This window comes from Eumetopias jubatus, unplaced genomic scaffold (genome assembly GCF_037043125.1).
Source record: "Eumetopias jubatus isolate StellerSeaLion01/CBP00866 unplaced genomic scaffold, mEumJub1_p1.0 scaffold_7, whole genome shotgun sequence".
In the NCBI taxonomy this organism is placed as follows: Eukaryota; Metazoa; Chordata; class Mammalia; order Carnivora; family Otariidae; genus Eumetopias; species Eumetopias jubatus.
In genome coordinates, this window is record NW_028274813.1 from 82,664,466 (window position 1) to 82,685,303 (window position 20,838).

Consider the following 20,838-nt stretch of genomic DNA (forward strand, 5'->3'; position numbering starts at 1 on the left):
TCACTTCTTTTATTTTTTATTAAGTGCTACTTTTAAAATAAATATTTCTGTGACTATCCAGACTACAACACTGAGAAATGAAAAGAAACCTTTTAACTGAAGTATGTCCACCAAATACTCTTGACCTAATCCAGTGAACAAGTTCAAGACTCCAATGTAACCCAGAATATTTTTCTTCCACTTCAGTGCTCTGTGGCTAGCCCTGCTGTCTTCCAGGAGCGGTAGCTGGTCTTCTGAGGGTGTCCCCTGTTTGTGGCAGTGGGTGCCCGACTCCATCCCCCAGCTTTGTGCCACTAGCTGCCTGTGCTCTCCCTATATTCCTGAGCCTGCTGATCTACTGCTCTTTGCACAGCCAATCCTAGGCCTGGCCCCATGGATCCCTCGGTAGCTGAGGTCCGTGGTAGGCTTCCCCCTGGGTTTACCAAAGGCACAGCTCTATTTCCTTTCTTAGTTGATCTAGGCAGGCTTTGGCTTTGGCTTTGACTCTCTTCCATGTTTTTCTGCATCTCCCAATTTCTTCACCAACCTCCCCCCTCCACTCTTGCTACCACCCAGTCAGGCCAAGGAACACCCCCAACCTAACTTTTCAGGGCTGTTTCTTTGCCTTCCACGCAGACATTCACACAGTTGGTTATGTCCCAAAAATTAGGAAGGGGGGAAACCCAGTTACATAACTCTCACCCGTGAGAAGAGCTGAATATTTTCCTGTACCCATTTTCAGCATGTTTATACTTTAAAAGATTGTTTACCCAAATGAATTTGTAATTGGCATTTCTGCCCTCCCGCAAAAAAAGTTCTACTTCCTTCTTGGCAGGAGAGGGGGAGAACCCAGCTGTGGGATCCTCACCTCCTTGTCTGGCCTCCCTAGTTAACACCTAGGAATGTAACTCTCAGTGCCTGTGACTCCTCTCGCCCAGTGCCGAAACCCTGGTGGCTGGCGGCCTGGGCTCCCAAGGGGCCTTCACCTCACAGTTCTTTGTAGCACCAGCCGGCACTGGTGCACCTTTGCCTTTTCTCTTGATTCCTCCGACCTCTGTTGCTCCATCTGCCTTTGGTACATGTGGAGGTGTTGTGGGTGCTTCATCTGTTCTGCAGGCTGGATGAACCCATGTTAGAGAAACTCAGCAAATAGTGACCTGTACCCTCCACTTTGCCAGATGCTCTAGGAAACTTTAATGTAGCATGGCATTCTTAACCTCAAAGGTGCTTGCAATCTATTTGGTAAAACTTACATGTGCAGGTGACATATAAGTGAAATAACAAACACCAACACTTTACTAACTATGGGCTGTGTGGCATAGTTGTGTGCTCTAGTAGTTCACTATGGGCTAGTTTGGTTGCAGAGGGCTTGATGAAAGACATAGACTGGAGACTGAAGGAAGAGTAACAGTTGGAGAGGCTAGCTGGAAAGTGGAGGACCTTGCAGGTCGGTGAGCACGTGGAGGTTTGGGGAGAGGAGCAAGCTCGGTAGCCCCACTTCCCTTCCCCACACCTCGCCCTCTGCATCTCTTGTGCCAGGCTCTTCCTGAGTTACAGCCTGTGTGGTAAACTGATTACCTAGTAAATAAAAGGTTTCTCTAAGTCTGTGAACTGCTCTAGCAAATGATAAACCCAAGGAGGCGGGGGGTGCCATTGGAACCTCCAGGGAGAAAATAAAATCATGAAATGCTGAAGGAAAGAATAGAGCTGAAGGGATATCTGGATGAGTCTTGGGGAAGTGAGTTGGGGAACTGGGCTTGTTCAGAGGTTCAAGGTGAGGGGATTATGTCTGACACTTAATTGAGCACTTGTACTCTGCCAGATACACATAACCCCTTGCTGCACTTCTCAGGTAGTCCTCATTACCATCGCAAGGTAAGCACTATTACCTCTTTTTACAGCTGGGGAAATAACGCTCAGAGATGTTAGGTTGATTTACCCAAGGTCAACAAGCAAATATTGGAGAAAAATTTGAGCCAGGGAAGAGTGGGGTGGGAGGTACTTGGTGTTAGTAGAAGTCTTGATCCTTGAATGCCAGGCTAAGAAGTGTGGATTTTTATCATCTAGGCCAGAGGTTTCCAAACTCTCTCAGTTCATGATGCCCCTAGTTAATGTCCTAGTAATATTTATGACACCCAAAGAAATATCAGTGGTTCTATTTTAAGTGATCAGATCCAACAACTTAGCAGGTATTTGAAAAAGTATTTTTTATTTCGTTTTTAAATAACTACAATTATTCACTAATCCACACAAAATGAACAAACTTTTTAGAATCGCTAAAAGTAAGAAGGAGGGGCGCCTGGGTGGCTCAGCAGGTTAAGCAGCCAGCTCAGGTCATGATCTCAGGGTCGTGGGATCAAGTTTTGCCTTGGGCTGTGTGCTCAGCGTAATCTGCTTGTCCCTCTCCTTCCCCATCTGTGCCTCCACCACCCCCCACCATCTCTGCTAAAAAAAAGTAAGGAGTTTTATTAGGGCCCAAATTAGGACAGCTGTCTGGGGAAACATGCTCTTCACAAAGAAGAAAGTGCTCTGGAGAATGAACAGGTTTGTTTGTTTTTTAAAGATTTTATTTATTTATTTATTTATTAGAGAGCAAGAGAGAGAGAAACAGCATGAGAGGGGAGAGGGTAAGAGGGAGAAGCAGGCTCCCCACTGAGCCGGGAGCCCAATGTGGGACTCGATCCTAGACTCCGGGATCATGACCTGAGCCGAAGGCAGTTGCTTAACCAGCTGAGCCAGCCAGGTGCCTTAAAGATTTTTTATTTATTCATTAGAGAGAGCGCAAGAGCACAGGCCAGGGAAGGGGGGACAGTCAGAGCAAGACGGAGAAACAGACTCCCCACTGAGCCAGGGAGCCAACGTGGGGTTCCATACCAGGACCCCAGGATCACGACCTGATCTGAAGGCAGTCGCTTCACTGGCTGAGCCACCCAGGTGCCCCAAGAACGAACAGTTTTTATGGTGTTATCCTTTTTTATGTCTTGTAAAAGCTCAAAAGATTACTTTTTTTTAAGATTTATTTGAGGGAGGTTGGGGGGCAGAGGGAAGGTGAGACTCTCCAGGAGACACTCCTCCCCTCAGAGCCTGAGGCAGGGCACAATCCCACGACCCTGAGATCATGACCTGAGTGAAAATCAAGAGTCAGATGCTTAACCAACTGAGCCACCCAGGCGCCCCTCTTTTGTTGTTGTTGTTGAAGATTTTATTTTTAAGTAATCTCTACACCCAACGTGGGGCTCAAACTCACAATGCCCATATCAAGGTCACATGCTCCACTGACTGAGCCAGCCAGGCGCTCCCACAGTCAAATTTCTGAGTTTTCACTGTCTGTCCTCTTCTGCTTTCAATCTGGCTTGAAGACAAAAACTGTCATATGAGATACCTAAAGTACCTGAGTGAGGTACTCTCCTTCACAGACAGAATGTAGAATACAGGTTACCAGGGGCTGGGAGGGGGAAGAGCAGGGGAATTATGGTTTGATGGGTACACTGGCATGATGAAAAAATTTTGAAAATGGATAGTGGTGATGATAATGGCACAGCACTGTGCATATACTTAATGCCACTGAATTGTAGGCTTAAACATGGTTAAAATGGCAAATTGTTATGTATATTTTACTTTTTGAAGAAAATGTATTTGAGGCTTCACGAAGTATAGTAACCTTAAATGTACATGTCAATAAATTACTGCCCCCCATTCTGACAGAAAATCACCATCTGTGGGTATTGTCTTTTCTTGAACTTTATATAAATGGATTTGCCCAAAATATCCTCTTGTCTTTTTTCTATCTATAGGATCTGAAGGCTGACTTCTTTTTCATTCTTGGTATCAGCGATTTGCAGTTTCTTTTTAATCAGTCTTGTTAGTGGTTTATCAATTTTATGTTGATTTTTCTCTGTTGTACATCTCTAGCTCATAATTTCTATTCATATTCGTTTCCCTCTATATTTGGGGTTTTAATTTACTGTTCTTTTTCTGCTTTCTTAAAATAGGAATAACTTCATTTCAGTTTTTCTCTTTTCCAGTATATGCCTTAAAACTATAAGTTTCCCTCTATTAAGGGGCTTAGCAAAAGTGACTCCATTTAGGGGGCGCCTGGGTGGCTCAGTCATTAAGCATCTGCCTTCAGCTCAGGTCATAATCCCAGGGTCCTGGGATCGAGCCCCGCATCGAGCCCCGCATCGAGCCCCGCATCGAGCCCCGCATCCAGCCCCGCATCCAGCCCCGCATCCAGCCCCGCATCCAGCCCCGCATCCAGCCCCGCATCCGGCTCCCTGCTCCGCGGGAAGCCTGCTTCTCCCTCTCCCACTCCCCCTGCTTGCGTTCCCTCTCTCGCTGTGTCTCTGTCAAATAAAGAAATAATATCTTTAAAAAAAAAAAAAGTGACTCCATTCAGGATCTATTGTTTCGTTTTAACATCTCTAAGGGCTAGATAGCTGCATCCCACTGGTTTTGCTTTGTCATATTTGCATTATGTTTCCATTCAAAATATTTTCAAATAATTTATTTCGCCTATGGCTAATCTGGCTTTTTTTCTCATTTCTCTACCAAAATAGTTTTACTAAGGTTACCAATGACTTGCCTGTAGGCAAATCTGTTTTCAGTCTTTGTTTTGACTCAAAGTAGCTGAGGACACTATTAACTACCTCCTTGGAGTTTGGGATCTTGGCTCTCACTGTGTTGGTGGCCTGAAGTCTTGGGGAGAGACATTCTACCCCTTTGGCTGAGCTGTGGCCCTTGAAAACAGGATGAGGTAGGGGCCAAGACCCTGCTTGGGGTCTAGAAGGAGAACCTCTATTTGGGGTTTGGAGGGGAAACCTGTTCTCCACTTAGGGGAGACCCATCATATGTGGGGTGACAACATTTCAGTCTGGACAAGCTCACAAAGCCTGGCTTTTGTCTTAGCTGTGTTTCAGACCTTGGACTAGTGGGGTGCTGTAAGAAGAAACAGAAATCATTATCACCAAGTATGCTATCTCTTTTATTCCTCATTAAACAAAATTCAACAGAGTAAACCTGAAGATCTAATTGGCTTTATTAAATCAATTCATGAATCAGGCAGCATCCCACCTAGCATGTAGAGGGGAGCGCCAAAGAGTTGTTGGAAATACAAGGTTTTTGTAGGAAGGAAGGTGGGGCAAGGAAGTCACTAACAAAAGAAAAGTTTGTTCCAGGCAAGGTCATCTTTCTTTAGGGGGAAAGGCATGGATTACTTATTGGGGGGGGGGGATGAGAGGACCCATGTGACAGATTACCTCATTGGTGCTGACCACAAAATTCCAAAATGATTGGTTTAAAATTCTACTCTGGGGGCACCTGGGTGACTCAGTCGTTAAACGTCTGCCTTCGGCTCAGGTCATGGTCCCAGGGTCCTGGGATGGAGCCCCTCATCGGGCTCCCTGCCCAGTGGGAAGCCTGCTTCTCCCTCTCCCACTCCCCCTGCTTGTGTTCCCTCTCTCGCTGTCTCTCTCTGTCAAATAAAGAAAATCTTAAAAAAAAAAAAAAGGTAGCAAAAGAATAGAAAAAGGAAATTATAGGCAAAGGATTGTTTCAGGTAAGGTCTATCCTAAGGGGAACACAAGGGCGGTGTCTATAAATTTCCCAGTGCTGATAGGAAATTCCCATGTCGAGTGGTTAGAGGTTACATTCCTGGGGCGGTGAAAACTACAGTTAGGTAGTTAAGTCTTGGTTTACTGATTCCGAGCCTTAAGTGGCTCCACCATGGCTCGGTGGCTTTCTTTTTAATACTCGTAACACACTACTTTTCCTTTTCTATATCTTCACACCACCCCCAACCCTGTTTTTAAAAAAGTCCTGATGTTCTTCTTGAACATTAAATAATTTGGAAGACAGCAACTCTCGCATAAAACTCCAAAATCACTACACCCTGTTATGTAATAAAGCAAGTTTTCCTGGTTTCTAACAGTGTGCACACCAGAGCCAGCGCCACTTACCCAATCTTAGATACCCCAGATCTGCTTTAACTATTTACAAGCACTGGGCATCTTTTTCCCAGACTGTTTTAACACTTCCTTGTTTTAACACTTCCTTTCCCACAGAGAGACTTCTGTAGTCAGAGACTGCTACTTTAACGCAGGGGAGATACCATTCCTCGATTCCGAAGACGCCTTTCTCGCTCTCCTACTTAATAAAGTCTCCACGTAGAGATGACTCCGGCAAAGCGAGTCCCCACCTCCCTCATCGCGGGGGTGCCCAGGGAGTCAAGCCGTCACCGCTGATTGGCTCGCGTGGTGACCAAGGGCAGCGCGGCCTTCAGCCGGCCGCGGACGGTAATAGGCTGCTGGAGACCCACCCCCTCGCCGATTGGGTGGGGGCAGCGAAGCCTGGGATTGGTGGAGCCCTAGGGGCGGGTCGTCGCCGCTGGAGCTGGCGCTGCAGCTGCTCCTCCGGCTCCCGCTCCGGCTCCCCGTGCTAGGCAGCGATGGCGACCTCGGCTTGGCTTCTGGGACGGCGCGCGGCGAGTTGGAGGCTGCGGGCGCCGCGGGCGCGGCTCTCCAGCCTCGTGTCCCAGCGGGCCCACTCCCTCTTGCCCGTGGACGATGCGATCAACGGGCTAAGCGAGGAGCAGAAGCAGGTAGGGAGCCTCATCCCCTTCCGGGTCCCAAGGCCTGCTGGCCAGGCCGCGTCGCCCCTCGCGGAGGTCGCCCAGAAGCTCCTCTGCCCGGCGCCCACTCAGCCGCGGGAGTGGGAGCGCGGGGGGCGGGCGCGAGCCTCAGCCTCCCCTCTGTGGAAACAGCAAAGCCTAGCTGCCGAGTTAGATAAGGCGTCGGGGACAGGAAGGCTCCTGCGAGGCTGATGGTGTTTTGGTGGAGGATCGGCAGGGCCACCGGCATGTGGCAAAAAGACCCTCTGTCTGTCTGAGGTCCGCTTACACCTGAACACTGTCTTAAGACTATGGTTCTCAAGCCTGCTTAATCATCATCACCAGGGAATCTTTCGAATCCACACCTCGAGGGCTTTGAGTGCGCTGTGGAACCTGCTATAAGTTCTTCAGCCGATTGCGTCCAAGCACAAAGTTGAACAGTAACATGAAAGGGCATTACAGGTGAAGCTGAACCAGAGCCTTTCTGGAAGGAGACTGTTCACTTGGATGCTGGCACAGAGTCCCCCAGGAACCTGATTCTCCTGGCTGTTAAGCAAGTGCCCCAGCCTCCAGAAAATCCAAAATCCATTTGGGTTTGCAGTCAGTAGACAGAGCTTTGAATCACCTCCTACAGAAAGGGTTCAGAGTCCAGAGTGCTGACCACTACACCATGGGGCCCACTTTACAGAAAGGGTTCAATCCTAGCTCTCAAACTTGTCCATCAAGAGTTTCTAATCCTTTGTGTAATTCTTTGTAACCACAGTCTCAGATCAGAAAACCTGGCATGTGCCAGAAACTGAAGAGGGTGTGGGTGGAGCACAATGAGTGGGAGTGAGAAAGGTACTGGAGAAGGCTGGAAGAGTCAGTAGGAGTCAGCTCGTGCAGGGCCTTATAGGCCTGAGTAAGGAGCTGATCTAAGGACAATGAAAAGCCATGGAATGACTTTATGTACAGGAGTGACATTTTAAAAATAAGCTGTCTATGCTGAGGACCTTAAAAGAGAGGAAGATCATCTCCGAGGAAGTATATAAACTGATACGGCCTCTAAGTTTCAATCTAATGCCGTTTGGTGGGGTTACTTGTGGCCTGTTTTCCTGAATGTGTCCTCAGTAGTGGAGATGCTGTTCTTAGTGGTGGTAAGGGACTGTTGCCGTGGCATCTGTCCACCTCTCTCCCTCTAGCTTCGTCAGACCATGGCTAAGTTTCTTCAGGAGCACCTAGCCCCCCAGGCCCAGGAGATTGATCATATCAATGAGTTCAAGAACCTTCGAGTGAGTCATGATGCCCATGGTGGGGGGCGGGGGGCGGGAGGTGAGCGGCAAGGGGGCAGTTTGGGGGCCGGGCTAGACTGGGTTGGGAATTGTACTGCTGCCTGGTAAATAAAACCTCCCTAACAGTGCAGCCTCTTTGTGTGAAGCATTTGGGTCTCGTTCCAGATGTGCCAGACACCTGTGACTGGCTGCCTTCTCACAGCTCACTGTTCTCACTCCTTTCTGTTGGCAGGAGTTTTGGAAGCAGCTAGGAAACCTGGGGGTCTTAGGTATCACCGCCCCTGGTGAGTATAGTTTCCTTCCCTAATGAGAACTTTTCTTGCATGCCCTTTAACACTATTTCCAAAAGAAACAGGAAAGGAGGGGAAAGATCGTGCTCAGAGAAACCCAAGACTTCCTCTTGGACCTGAGAAAGCACCCACTGACTATCAGCCCAGAGAAGAGTACACTAAGCAGTAACATCCAGAAGGCAAAGGGCTGAAGCCAGTGTGGTTCACTGGGTGAGAATCACTTAGACTCTTGAACTCTGCATGTTTAATAAGCTCCCCCAGGTGATTTGGGGAGTTTAGAAAACTCCATTATCATACAGCTGTCTTGCACTTCAGTCTTACCATCTCCCCTAATCCCAAAGTTCTGCCCTACTATTAGTGTCTAGGCAGGACCACTCAGGACAGGTATGTCCCTGTGGGGACTGCCTATGTCCTCTGCCCAGGCTGGCCCTGGAGCTCATCTGAGAGCAGAGGGTGGTATGGGGGAGAGAGATGCCTGAGCCTCCATGTGAGGTGGCCAGATGATGTGTTTAATAGGCTCACCCTGGGCCTGCCCATTGTCCTGTATGGGTCTTACTACTCGTTTCCAGGGGGAGAGGGCACAGAGCTGGTGGGCTTTGGTTTGGATGTTGGCCCCTGAAGGAGAGGCCCAGCCTGGCTTGCAGTGCCCAGTAAAGAAATAAGCCTGTGGTCTCACCTGCCAAAGCCTGGACAGTCCACATTGATTCAGCTTGTATTCATGTATTGGAAGAGAGGTGGAACACAGTGTTCTTATGTCTTCCCTCGCCACTTGCAGACAGTTCCTGGGATCTAAGCTGATTACAGAGTCATGATAAAATGGAAAGACTTAAAAATGTAGACCATCTTAATGTAAAGCGGTAGGGGGAACGCTACTGGGAACTCCCAGACCAGACTGCGTCTTGGGGGTTTATGCGCCGCCAAAGAAAGCCAGTTCTGGTTGGTAAGTTCTGGTTTCCACCTGGTTGTCCTGGTGGCTGTTTCCAGTGTCACCCACCTGTGGGCTTACCTTCCTAGAGTTGCAGGGGTTGGGCTAACCTTTCCCTAGAGCCTAGGATGAGCCTGACTTCTTGGGCAGAGTAAACGTGTGTAGAGCCTTATTTTGTTTTAAGATTTTATTATTTTTTTTAAATCATCTCTTTACCCATCTTGGGGCTTGAACTCTTAACCTGGAGATCAAGAGTCGCATGTTCTGCCGACTGAGCCAGCCAGATGCCCCCCGGTGCAAAGAGTCTCACCAGGGTTTTGCCAAAGAGCAAGGTTGGGGGTTGGAGGTGGTAGTACCAGTTGATCTGTTGCCGAGGAAAAGCCACATTTTTTTGGTAAGGAGCTCTGAAATTCACTATCTGTGGCACTCCTGTCCTCCGTTACTAGTCTTGCCTTTTTTTTTTTTTAAACTTTTTAAAGACATAATTGACATATAACATCATATCAAATAACATGTTGATTTGATAGACGTGCTTTGGCAGGTCCAAACACCTATACTATGAAAATCTCACCTTCCTTTGCTTAGTGTCTATTCTTAGTGCTCTGACCCTTCCTCTTTGTGTTTCTTGGTTAACTCCAGGTCGCCCTTCATTTATTCATCTGCCTGTGCACTTCTGTGACTTTCTGAACATTTGGGTGCTCAGGCTCTCTTGTCTTCCTTAAGAGGTCTGTCCGGGATAAAGCAGGTGTTTGCATTGCCTGTTTTCTGAACCACACCTCGGCTGACCAGAGGCAGCAGACAAAGCCAGTTCTGTGAGCTGGTAAAGTAGGGCCCATGGCGTCAGCCTATCGACCTTCCTAGGGGTAACTTGGAGTAGGAGCTACAAGGGTTTTTCTTTGCTGCTGGTAAACATTCCTGCGAATGTCCCAATGTAATCTGGGCTGCCTTTTCTGCTGTGCTGCCCTGCCTTCACTCCCAGTTCAGTACGGCGGCTCCGGCCTGGGCTACTTGGAACAGGTGCTGGTGATGGAAGAGATATCCCGAGCTTCTGGAGCAGTGGGGCTCAGTTACGGTGCTCACTCCAACCTCTGCGTCAACCAAATTGTGCGCAATGGAAATGAGGCCCAGAAGGAAAAGTACCTCCCCAAGGTGAGGAGATGGGGAGGGAGAGACCCTGAGGCACCCTCCCGGTTCGGCTAGGGCCAGGCAGACTTGCTTTCTGCAGCATGCTGCCCTCAACCAGATACGGATAGGAAGGGTCAGGGACTTGCTTTTAAAATAATTCAATCAAAGGAATTAAAAATAGGACCAGAGGGGCGCCTGGGTGGCTCCGTCGTTAAGCAGCTGCCTTCGGCTCAGGTCATGGTCCCAGGGTCCTCGGGTCGAGCCCCGCGTCAGGCTCCCTGCTCCGCGGGGAAGCCCCCTTCTCCCTCTCCCCCTCCCTCTGCTTGTGTTCCCTCTCTCGCTGTGTCTCCCTCTGTCAAATAAATAAAACCTTTAAAATATATATATAATAAAAAAACAAAAATAAAAACAGTACCAGAACTCCTGAGTCAGTCACTGGACATCATTTGCAGAGCATTTGAAGAAATGGAAGACTACGGGCGCCTGGGTGGCTCAGTTGGTTGAGCGACTGCCTTCGGCTCAGGTCATGATCCTGGAGTCCCGGGATTGAGTCCCACCTCAGGCTCCCTGCTCGGCGGGGAGTCTGCTTCTCCCTCTGACCCTCTTCCCTCTCGTGCTCTCTCTCTCTCATTCTCTCTCTCTCAAATAAATAAATAAAATCTTTAAAAAAGAAAAAAGAAACGGAAGACTAGGACTCACTTCCCTTGCAAAGGGAATGGGAAAGGGAGAGATGTTTAGTCTTACGGATAGTGGGCTTCTCTTCCAGGACTTTACCAATACCTGGTCTGAGAGAAGTCTGAAGGGGTGTCATGTGAACAGGTGAGAAGCAATGTCGTAGGCTCCCATAGAGGACTTCTGAAGTCATAACCAGCCCTTGTGGTTTTCCTTGCAGCTGATCAGTGGTGAGTACATCGGAGCCCTGGCCATGAGTGAGCCCAATGCTGGCTCTGATGTTGTCTCCATGAAGCTAAAAGCAGAAAAGAAAGGTGAGGCTCCTCTTGCCTTGGGAGCTTCTGGAGTGGGAGCTGATATGGACAGAGGGACAGCCCTTCTCAGGGTGAGGGAACAGTCATTGGAGGTGGCCTCTGCCAGGTTTCCAGAACTGTCCCAGCTTCCTGCCCAGCAGCAGGTCCATGAACTGACTGGTTGGGACAGGCCAACAGGGCTTGAGCAAGTAGCCAACTTCTTGTCCTTAGGTGATCACTACATCCTGAATGGGAACAAGTTCTGGATCACCAACGGCCCTGATGCTGACATCCTTATTATCTACGCCAAGACAGATCTGGCTGCAGTGCCAGCCTCTCGGGGCATCACAGCCTTTATTGTGGAAAAGGTGAGTGGAGGGCAGTGCATGCTGGGAGACTTTTGTTGCCTGAAGTCAGTACCAGAGATGGCTCTCTTCTGCTTGTCGTGGACACAATCAGTGTGTGCTCCGCCAAGGCTCCCCGAGGTGAGGGCAGAGTAGAAGAGCCGACTGAAAGGAGGGTGGCCAAACTGGGAGCCCCAGAAGGATGAGTCAGGTCTGAGCGTGGTGGAGCCACACAGAGAGATCCAGGAAGATAAGGACTGGAAGGAGGCAACTGGATCTGACAACCAGGGTGTCCCTGGTGGCCTTGGGGAGAGTGGCTGTGGAGAGCACCCTGTGAACAGGAAGGTCGGGGGTGGAGGGGGGGTGGTAGATGAAGGCCGCAGCAAAGTAAGGGGGAGATGGACCAGGAGTTGGAATGAAAAGGGGGACATTTGAGTTTGTTTTTAAGAATGGGAGAAAACTGAGCAAATGATTTGGTAGAGAGAAAGGAAAATGGAGAAACTGAGGTATGTGGGAGTAAGTGAGCCAAACCCAACAGTGAGCCGTGGGAAAGGGAGGGCTGGGTTACAGGTGACAGTGGAGAAGCCATCTGCCTCATGACTGTGCGGTGTGAGGGCTGGGAACCGTGGGGGTCGGGGAGCTGGGAGAGAATTCCAAGAATTGAGTGTCATAGAGGTTTGCAATACCCTCCATGGAGAGAGAGGACTAAGACTGGAGGAAAGAAAAGTAAGTAGTCCAAAGGGCCCGGCAGACATTGGTAATCTCACGGTCATGTGGCGCCATTGTCATTAGCCTGCCTGTCCGCACTGTCTGGCAGGCACTTGGCAATGCATACTGCACCTGGTTAGCCCGGCCAGAGCATGCAGGTGGCCGAATTGGTCCTGGGTGGGACTCAGGTACAGATGGCAGAGGAACAGAGGCAAAGGAATTGAGTTACCTGGAGAGAGGGTCTTGGAAGTGCTTTCCCCTGAGGAGAGGAAACAAAGCTGGCAAAGGTCTGGGGCTGCCCAGGGAGTGGGTATTTGATTGCGAAAGAACTGCTCCTGTGAGAAGCGGGGAGAATGCACCTAGCAGCACCGGAGGGTGGGACGTTAGGGCTGGAGCTTCTAGGAGCGGGGTGGTCATACAGAGTGGGGGCCCCGAGAGTGGGATGCAAATTCAGGGACTGGATGGGAGGGCGGGCACTTCCCAGGGGTCTGCCTTTTACTAGCCCCCGCCTTGGGGACTGGTCTGTAATTGGGGCCACCTTTTTTTCCCGTAAAGGGGATGCCTGGCTTCGGCACCTCCAAGAAGCTGGACAAGCTGGGGATGAGGGGCTCTAACACCTGTGAGCTAATCTTTGAAGACTGCAAGGTTCCTGGTGAGTCCCTGAGAACGGGCAAGCCCCTGTCTGACCGTATCATAAGCTGAGGAAGCCCATCTCTGAGTAAGAGAAGCTCACCATTATTAGCTTACCAAGGACATGTGTCTCGACGGTGAGCCTCTCTCTGTTGTGCTTGTCCATGGGCCCATACGTGTGGGCCTTGGGCTGCTGGGTAGCTGTCCTTCTGGCCAGAGCTGTGTCTCTGCCTGTGACTGCCATGAAGGGTGCTATTTCCTACGTGACTAATACAGTGTGCCCAGGGTGGTATGCCAGTACCTGGCATAGACGGCTGAGATGTGCCCTCAACCTCTCCTGTCCTCCAGACTTCCTTGTTTGTGCATTTCCCTGAATAGCCCAGGTGAGGGACTCATTAACGGTGCTAAGAAAAACCATTCAGATACACTGAAGGAAGCCAGACTCAGTGAAGACAAGGGAATTCAATTTGAGTATTTTTGCCCCTGAAGTGTAACTAAAAACATGACACATAGTGGGAGAGCCAGCATACCCGTCACATGCTAATTAGACCAAGGGCATAGATGTGATGACCAGCCAGGTTTGCTGTGTGCCTCAGCCAAAGACCATCCCTCTCCCCCATGACCCAGGAACCCAAAATGGTGTGCTTTGGTTATAAGGAGCGTCTAGGGAGGCAGGATCAGTGTGGATCCTTCTTTGTCAGCAGGAAATAACTGCCATCATTAGGCCAGTCAGTGGTCCACCGTGTACTGAGTTTCCTGCCCACACCTCCCAGGGCCATCCAGTGCCCTGGCTTCCGGGGTGAGGAGGTGCTCAGCACGTTCTGTAACTAGCACTGAATGACCTGTCTCTTAGACAAAGACTGTTCCAGATACCACTCTTGTCAGGGTTGGGGGCTGGTGATATTGGAGCAGAGAGCAGACTCAACCCGGGGGACAGTTAATTCTCAGTTTCCTTTATGGGCATGGGTAAAAAGAACTAGGGAGGGGTTGGATGGCTTCTAGACCAAATTAACTTTTTTTTCCCCATCCAAAGCAGTCGAGGAAGAGAAAGGGAACGTCTAAAGATGGGGCCTTGGTGTCTTGTCTTATGAATGGGGTGTGTGTGTGTGGCAGGGCGGTGGTTGTGGGAGGAGTCCCTCTAGCAAGCTCTCCTTTTTTTTTTTTTTTAAGATTTCACTTATTTATTTGAGAGAGAGAGCATGAGTGGGGGAGTGGGTAGGGAGAGGTAGAAGCAGACTCCCTGCTGAGCAGGGAGTCCTATGCAAGACTCCATCCCAGGACCCTGAGATCGTGACCTGAGCCCAAGGCTTAACCGACGGAGGCACCCAGGAGCCCCATAGCAAGCTCTCCATCTAACTGGAGGTAGTGATAAGCTCCATCCTTTTCTCTCACTCGGAACCCTAGTTGAAGGTCAGAAGTCAGGTGACATTTTAGGGCCTGTGTGAAAGCCACAAAAGCAAACCTAGCAGCTTTTATAAAAGTGAGGAGGCTGTGGACAGCCCTCTCCCCCCTGACTGGCACTTTTCCCCGGCAGCTGCCAACATCCTGGGCCATCTAAGTAAGGGCGTCTACGTGCTGATGAGTGGGCTGGACCTGGAGCGGCTGGTGCTGGCTGGTGGGCCCCTTGGGTGAGTGTGAGGCTCGGGGGAGCTGGGCTTTTGGCCTCCTTAGCAGATCATGACATCACAGCCTTCCCCTTGAGGGGGGCCAGTGGGAACTGCCTCCTGGAAGATGTACCTTCTTTCTTGGAGACGAAATGAGCAAACCTCCCCCTCCCACATGTGCTTTCTTCACAATGAAAGGAAATATTACCAGATGACAGACAAGAGGCCTGAGGTGCCATTCTGCTTAATTATTCAGGATGAAACAGGACACCCAGGCTCTAAGGCCTGTTTGCCCAGGGATCCTGCCCCTCCATCTGGTGTCAGGGAGACGGGCACACATCCTGGGCAGTCGGTGCAGTGATGGCGCAGGGGTCATCAGAGTCTTCATGCTCCTCCTCTCCTGCCAAGCCGTCTCCCCCCAAGCCTTCCCACGTTGGCATTCTGCCACCCCCACTGGCAGTGGGGGTACAGTGAGGCGCCTCCTCAGTGTCTTTCTTCTGGCAGGCTCATGCAGGCCGTCCTCGACCACACCATTCCCTACCTACACACAAGGGAAGCCTTTGGCCAGAAGATTGGCCACTTCCAGGTGAGTGGAATGCTTTTGCTGCAATGTACTTTTTCATTGGGTGCAGATTATCTTTAGCAAATGAGCAAGTGGGGCATTCCCTATCTTTCGCCACCAAAATGAGTCTGGAGGCTTGGATCAGAGGCTCCTTTGGCATGCCGCCTGGCTTTGGGAACTTGTCAGGAAGTGGCTCTCGTGTCCGCTCACTTCCTACTCGAGATGAATGAACTAGACATTGTAAGGCTGGATGGCAAAGCGAGCAGGTTGTAGGCAGGCCCAAGGGAAGGGAGCAACATTTCTGGTCACGCTTCCTGCTGTGAAGCCACCACAGGGCGTCCGTGGGGGCCGCGGCCGGGGAGAGAGCCCTCTCAGCTTGTGGGCTCCACAGTGCGGTGGCTGCTCTCTGGGCACCTCTGTCACCCCAGGCAAGTCCAGTCTCCTCGCTGTGCCCTGGCATCCCCGGGCCTGGCTCTCGGGTGGCTACCGCTGACCTGCTTTAGGTGACTAGGGGGAGTGTCTGAGAGGCACGTGGCTCCAGCGTGTTGACTTGTGACCACCCCCCCTTGTGCCCAGCTGATGCAGGGGAAAATGGCCGACATGTACACCCGTCTCATGGCCTGTCGGCAGTATGTCTACAATGTCGCCAAGGCCTGTGATCAGGGCCACTGCACTGCCAAGGTAAGGGCCGGCTGTGGGGACTCCCTCCCCGCGTGGCCCTGGCAGGGCCCTGCTGACCCGGAGCCCCCTCCCACAGGACTGCGCGGGGGTGATCCTTTACGCAGCTGAGTGCGCCACACAGGTGGCCCTGGACGGCATTCAGTGCTTCGGTGAGTGGCCCCCCCGCTCCCCGCTCCCAGCCGCAGTGCTTCCGCTCACTGCCGCTGAGCCGGCAACCTTTAGGCTTCTGCCCTAGTCACTAGGAAGACATGTTAAAGCAAATGAGAAAACTGCCAGAGGCCCCGAGGGGCCCATCCTGGCAGCAGTGCCTCCCTCTCACACTTACTGCCTGGTCCTGTGAACCCTGGGAAGTGGGGAGGGAGGGATGCCTCGGGGGCGGGACGGCCTCGTGTCAGTGCTGCACAGTGCTGCAGAGCCCAGAGTTGGGCCAGAAGGCCTGGGTTTGAAGCCTAGCCCTGCCACCGACTGGCTTTGTGACCTGTACAAATGACTTACCCTCCCTGGGCCTGGCACCCAGTGACTGCTGTGCAGTATCTTCCTGTCTGCCTCCCCAGGTCGGCCAGTGGCGGTCCCCATCTTTGCCTGGTGGCCTCAGCTCTCTGGGTGGCCTTCCGGCCCCTCGTCCCCGCTGGTGTTGCCCACAGCCTCCCCTCTCACCACCACTTGCTCCTTCTCTTTAATCAGTTCTCTTCTCCTCTGGCCTGTTTCTATACACTTGGCTCTCCGTTTGCTTTCCTCACTGCCCATCACCTCCTGTTGTCTTTTCTTCTCGGGCCGAACCCTGGCTGCAGGTGCCAATGGCTATATCAACGACTTTCCCATGGGCCGCTTTCTGCGAGATGCCAAGCTGTATGAGATTGGGGCTGGGACCAGTGAGATGAGGCGGCTGATCATCGGCAGAGCCTTCAACGCAGACTTCCACTAACCCCAAGACCCTTCACCCCCTTTCTCAGCACCTAGAGGCCTTTCTTTGGACATAGAGATAACGGCAGCTCCCTTGCTGCTCAGCTGCACTTGCATCAGCCCTTGGCCTCTGCCGTGAGGTGTCTACCACGGCTGACAAGTGCTGTGGGTCTCAGAGCCCAGCCAGCCTGCCCGCCTACCCCCCGGATGCCGCAAGTTATAGGCAGGCATGGGGGAAAGGGAGCGCCATTTCTAGTCACACCTTCTGGTCTGAAGATGCTGCCCGACGTTAATGAGAGTTGAGGTGGGTGGAGGGCCTCCCTGGCAAGTGTTCTGTGGCTTAAAATGGACCCAGCAGGAAGCATACTGACTTTTCTGGGGCTTGCTGGGAAGGCTTCGCTGACTCTCTAACGTCCGAGCCCTCCACTTCCCTGGGTGAGCACTTGGGGGCAGGCTGGCAGCCACCCCTTTTTTGGAGGGGAAGGGGCTGTGCCTCTGGCAGGGAGCCCAGTGCACCAGAAGCATTGCCCCCTCTACATGTATTTGAACCTGCAGCCTCTTCTTTCGAGGGGGAAAAAAACCCCCAAACCTAGCCTTTGTTTCTGCCAATTTCTAGAGGCATCAATTCCCCGTAGCTTATGAGCAGGCACCCGCTCGGCAGCAGTCCCTCTGCCCACCGCCCCCCCCAGGGCTTCATTCCTTTAGGGCGGAAACCCCATGGTGTTGGGGTGGAGCATCTCAGACCTGGGCCACCCAGACTGCACGGGGTGGTGGCGGGGGGAGGTCCACAGAGGTCAGTGTGCTTGCGAGGGATCGGCTCAGTGCCAGCCTCCATGGCAGCACCTCTGAGCCCTTCAGCCCTGCTCTGCCGCTGCCACCATCTAGTCCTGGCCGGATGACAGCCCTCAGCTGACTGGGCAGCAGGCCTGGCTGCAGCTCAACTCCAACTAAGGCTGCCTATGTACATTTCTCTGGATGCCCTATGGCTAGTTTTGTTACAACAGCCCCGCGGCTGCTGCCATTTTGTATTAAGAATTAGGAAGCAAACCCATCTGCTTCTAAACTGGTGTTTTTTAGGGGTGAAGCAGTCTACTTGCTACTGCCTCCTGTCTGGCGCTAGCGCCATGTCCTTGGGGAGTAGTTAGTCCGGGCCCTACTCCTGTCCTCCTGCCTACTCACTGGTGATGCGGGACAAAGAGATGGCATGTGCCTTGAGGACAGAAGAGGTTTCAGCCTCCCTTCCCCAGATCTCCCAGTGGTTTTAAAGGAAGGAGGGAGTCCAGAGAGATAGGAGTCTGAGAGCTAGAAGGAAGCTCATACATTTCTGCATGCTACCCCCATGTTTTGTTTTGTTTTTTTTTGTTTTTTTTAAAGATTTTATTTGAGAGAGAGAGAGCACGAGAGGGGGGAAGGTCAGAGGGAGAGGCAGACTCCCTGCCGAGCAGGGAGCCCGATGCGGGACTCGATCCCGGGACTCCAGGATCATGACCTGAGCCGAAGGCAGTCGCTTAACCGACTGAGCCACCCAGGCACCCACCACCCCCATGTTTTTAAAACTGACACAGGGGCGCCTGGTGGTTCAATCAGGTAAGCTTCCAACTCTTGGTTTTGGCTCAGGTCATGATCTCAGGGTCATGGGATCAAGCCCCACATCAGACTCCACGCTCAGCACGAGTCTGCTCGAGATTCTTTCCCCTCTGCCTCCCTCCCCCTCTGCTCTTCCACCTGCTCACACACACGCGAGTAAATAAAATCTTAAAAGATAAAGACGATTTGGTTTTCCCAAGGTCAGAACTGGAGCTAGAATCTAGATCAGCAGAAATGAGAATGCCAGCCTGGAGCCCCCCTGCACAGTCAAGAGTGGAATGGGATTGGGTTGTTCCACCGTATCTAAATTCCCTAAAAGAACCGGTTTTCTTGTCTCTCGGCCGAGGGGTGCCTTTCAGACTTTTGGTGCTGGCCTGCGGCTAAGTACTGTTCCAGCCTGATGCCTGAGACAGATGGCATTAGCCCAGTTCTATCCTCAGGGGGGAAACCCAGGGCTTGTGGCACCGTCCCTTTACTTCCCTGGCCTGCCCCCTGCTTTGTTGGACATGAGTGGGGCCGAAATAGTGGTCTTGCTGGGTTTAAAGTGTAGCTGGAACAAGGAGCCTGGAGCTGTTCAGAATGTGACAGGATGGAATGTTTCCTCCGGTCCACGTGTGCTGCGGAGCCCCGCCACCAACTTGGGGAGAATGTGACTGTTCTCCCAGTGCTATATATGAAACAGAAAAGGCGTATTTTAAAATAAAGCCAAAAACAGAGTGTAGCCCGAGTCGCGAATGGAAGAGCAAGGGGCACTTCACTTTGGTTCTTCTGGGGGATTCTGGTTTCTGAGCATCGTGTAACCACAGCACCAGCTAGTCGTTCCTGGGGCAAGTCCTTCCTGGGGCTGCTTCTAATGCCACCCACTCCAATTTTAGGCGGGTCACAGGACCAGCCCAGGCCCCCATTCGTTGTTTGCCTAGTGTTTGTCCTGTGGGATGGCAACAGAAGCTGAGAATGGTTCTCAAGTGTGGTCTGGGCACGCTGTTGATCAGAATTTGGCAACCAGTAAAATGCGGATTCCTTGATCAACCCTGGACCTAATCACATCCCCAGGGCCCATGCTGAGGCGCGGGCAACCTTTTAGAAAAACGGACCTGGGACCTAAAGGACACTTCGCCCGGAGGCCTGAATCCTAATTCTAGTAAAAACAAGTCTTATGTGGCACTCTCAAGTCTGGATTTGATGTATTAGCTCCTTGGTCTTGACCACAACCCGGTGTGGGAGGCAGTGTTGTGCAGGGCGGCCTTCCAGATGACAGGTGAGTGGCCCAGGGGCACGGAACTCAGCCTGCAGGAGCCAGCCACCCAGCCACGCCCAGAGGCGAGGTGGAGCCAGAGCGGGTGTTAATGCGGCGTGGGAGGTGGGTGGGAGAACTCTCTTTTTAATTTGGTGGCTAGTGCCCAGTTTATGCCCCACCAGGCAGAGCCAGACCGAGATCCCGGGTGACCGTTAGTCGCGACCCCTAGGTTAGGGCAGGCCGGGTGTTCTCCCCGTACCCCGCTCCGCCAAGGGAGCGTTGCTGGGACTCCCGGACTCGGGCGCGGTTCTGCGGGGCCTGCGTGGAACTCGCCTGACCTCTGCCGGCCGCCCGCGGGGTTGCAGGCGAGCCGAGTCGCCGCTCTCCGGCCTTAGGCCCCGTGCTCTGGACCAGCGGCTCCCAGCCTCGGATGTCAAGATGCACAGGGCTCAAGGCCTTTTTTCGTTTTTGTTTTGCCAAATGAGGACGTGAGGGGAGCGGGGGAGAAGCTGGCTATCCTCTATCTTGTATCGTTTCATACCAAAAAAAAAAAAAAGACACTTTTAGCAATTAAAAAAAGTGGAAGGGACATAAACTCAGAACAAAAGCCAGTGCTTTTTTTTTTTAATTACACATATGTTTTATGTCCGTGAGTTTTAAAAGATGATAGTTTAACATGTTTACTTTTGTTTAAAAACATAACCCCTGTCCTCCACCCCTCCTCCCCGGGATTAAACCACTCTGGAATCTTGAAGAGATTTCTTTTGGTAATGCACTTGATGCCTCTGAGTGATGTGTTTCTTTATTGACTGAATTGCAAACGCTTCTAAGGATAGTTTCTCAGTGTGCATACATTTCATTTATAAGCAGCTCATTACATGCCCTTGCTTCGTCAGTCCGGTCCTGTCCACAAGCCAGCCTTTGAGAACCCTGGGGTCAAATTGTGCAGGGTCCTGTTCTCATTCCTTGCCATCCTCTGCCCACACTTAGTGCTCCTTGGTACCCAGAGCCCAGAGCCACACTAGTTCTGGCTTGGAGCCCTCTTTTCACCCTGCTCCACCTGGTGGCTGGGCAGGGAGCTGGTGCCTCCCACACCCACCACCCATCTACTCTCAGACAGAACTAGCCTATCTAAATATTTTTTGGATCCACAACCACCTGACAGCCTGTCCGCCTTCCTCCAATCTGTGTCCCTCAACCCTTCCTCTATCCTGGGCCAGAGTGAACTATCCAGCTCCCCCTAAATCTTTCAGTGGATCTCAGTACCTATAAAATCTAAGGTTTTTACAAGGCAAATCTGACTCTGATCCCCCTCGGCTGTCCCCTCCAGCTGCTTCTCTCCCCATCCCTGCTGAGTACTTGTGTTTTGGTAGCAAATAGTCCTCAGGTGCTGTTCCTTACCCCTGTGCCTTTGCCCAGCTGG

At 51.6% G+C, this 20,838-nt stretch overlaps 1 protein-coding gene across 1 annotated transcript; it reads left to right on the plus strand.

Annotated features, from left to right (window-relative positions):
* The first annotated feature begins 6,361 nt into the window (after positions 1 to 6,361).
* IVD (isovaleryl-CoA dehydrogenase) lies at positions 6,362 to 20,190 on the plus strand. The gene is made up of 12 exons (XM_028119525.2): positions 6,362 to 6,574; positions 7,765 to 7,854; positions 8,087 to 8,138; positions 10,049 to 10,218; positions 11,087 to 11,180; positions 11,391 to 11,527; positions 12,767 to 12,863; positions 14,376 to 14,469; positions 14,950 to 15,031; positions 15,584 to 15,688; positions 15,765 to 15,837; positions 16,480 to 20,190. The coding sequence occupies exons 1-12, from the start codon at positions 6,422 to 6,424 to the stop codon at positions 16,611 to 16,613; spliced, it is 1,281 nt and encodes a 426-aa protein (XP_027975326.1). The 5' UTR covers positions 6,362 to 6,421; the 3' UTR covers positions 16,614 to 20,190.
* Positions 20,191 to 20,838: the final 648 nt, after the last annotated feature.

Coding starts and splice junctions, on each gene's coding strand:
- IVD (XM_028119525.2), top strand. CDS start 6,422: ATGGCGACCTCGGCTTGGCTTCTGGGACGGCGCGCGGCGAGTTGGAGG. Junction 8,139..10,048: donor CTTAGGTATCACCGCCCCTG/GTGAGTATAGTT, acceptor CTTCACTCCCAG/TTCAGTACGGCGGCTCCGGC. Junction 15,032..15,583: donor AGAAGATTGGCCACTTCCAG/GTGAGTGGAATG, acceptor CCTTGTGCCCAG/CTGATGCAGGGGAAAATGGC.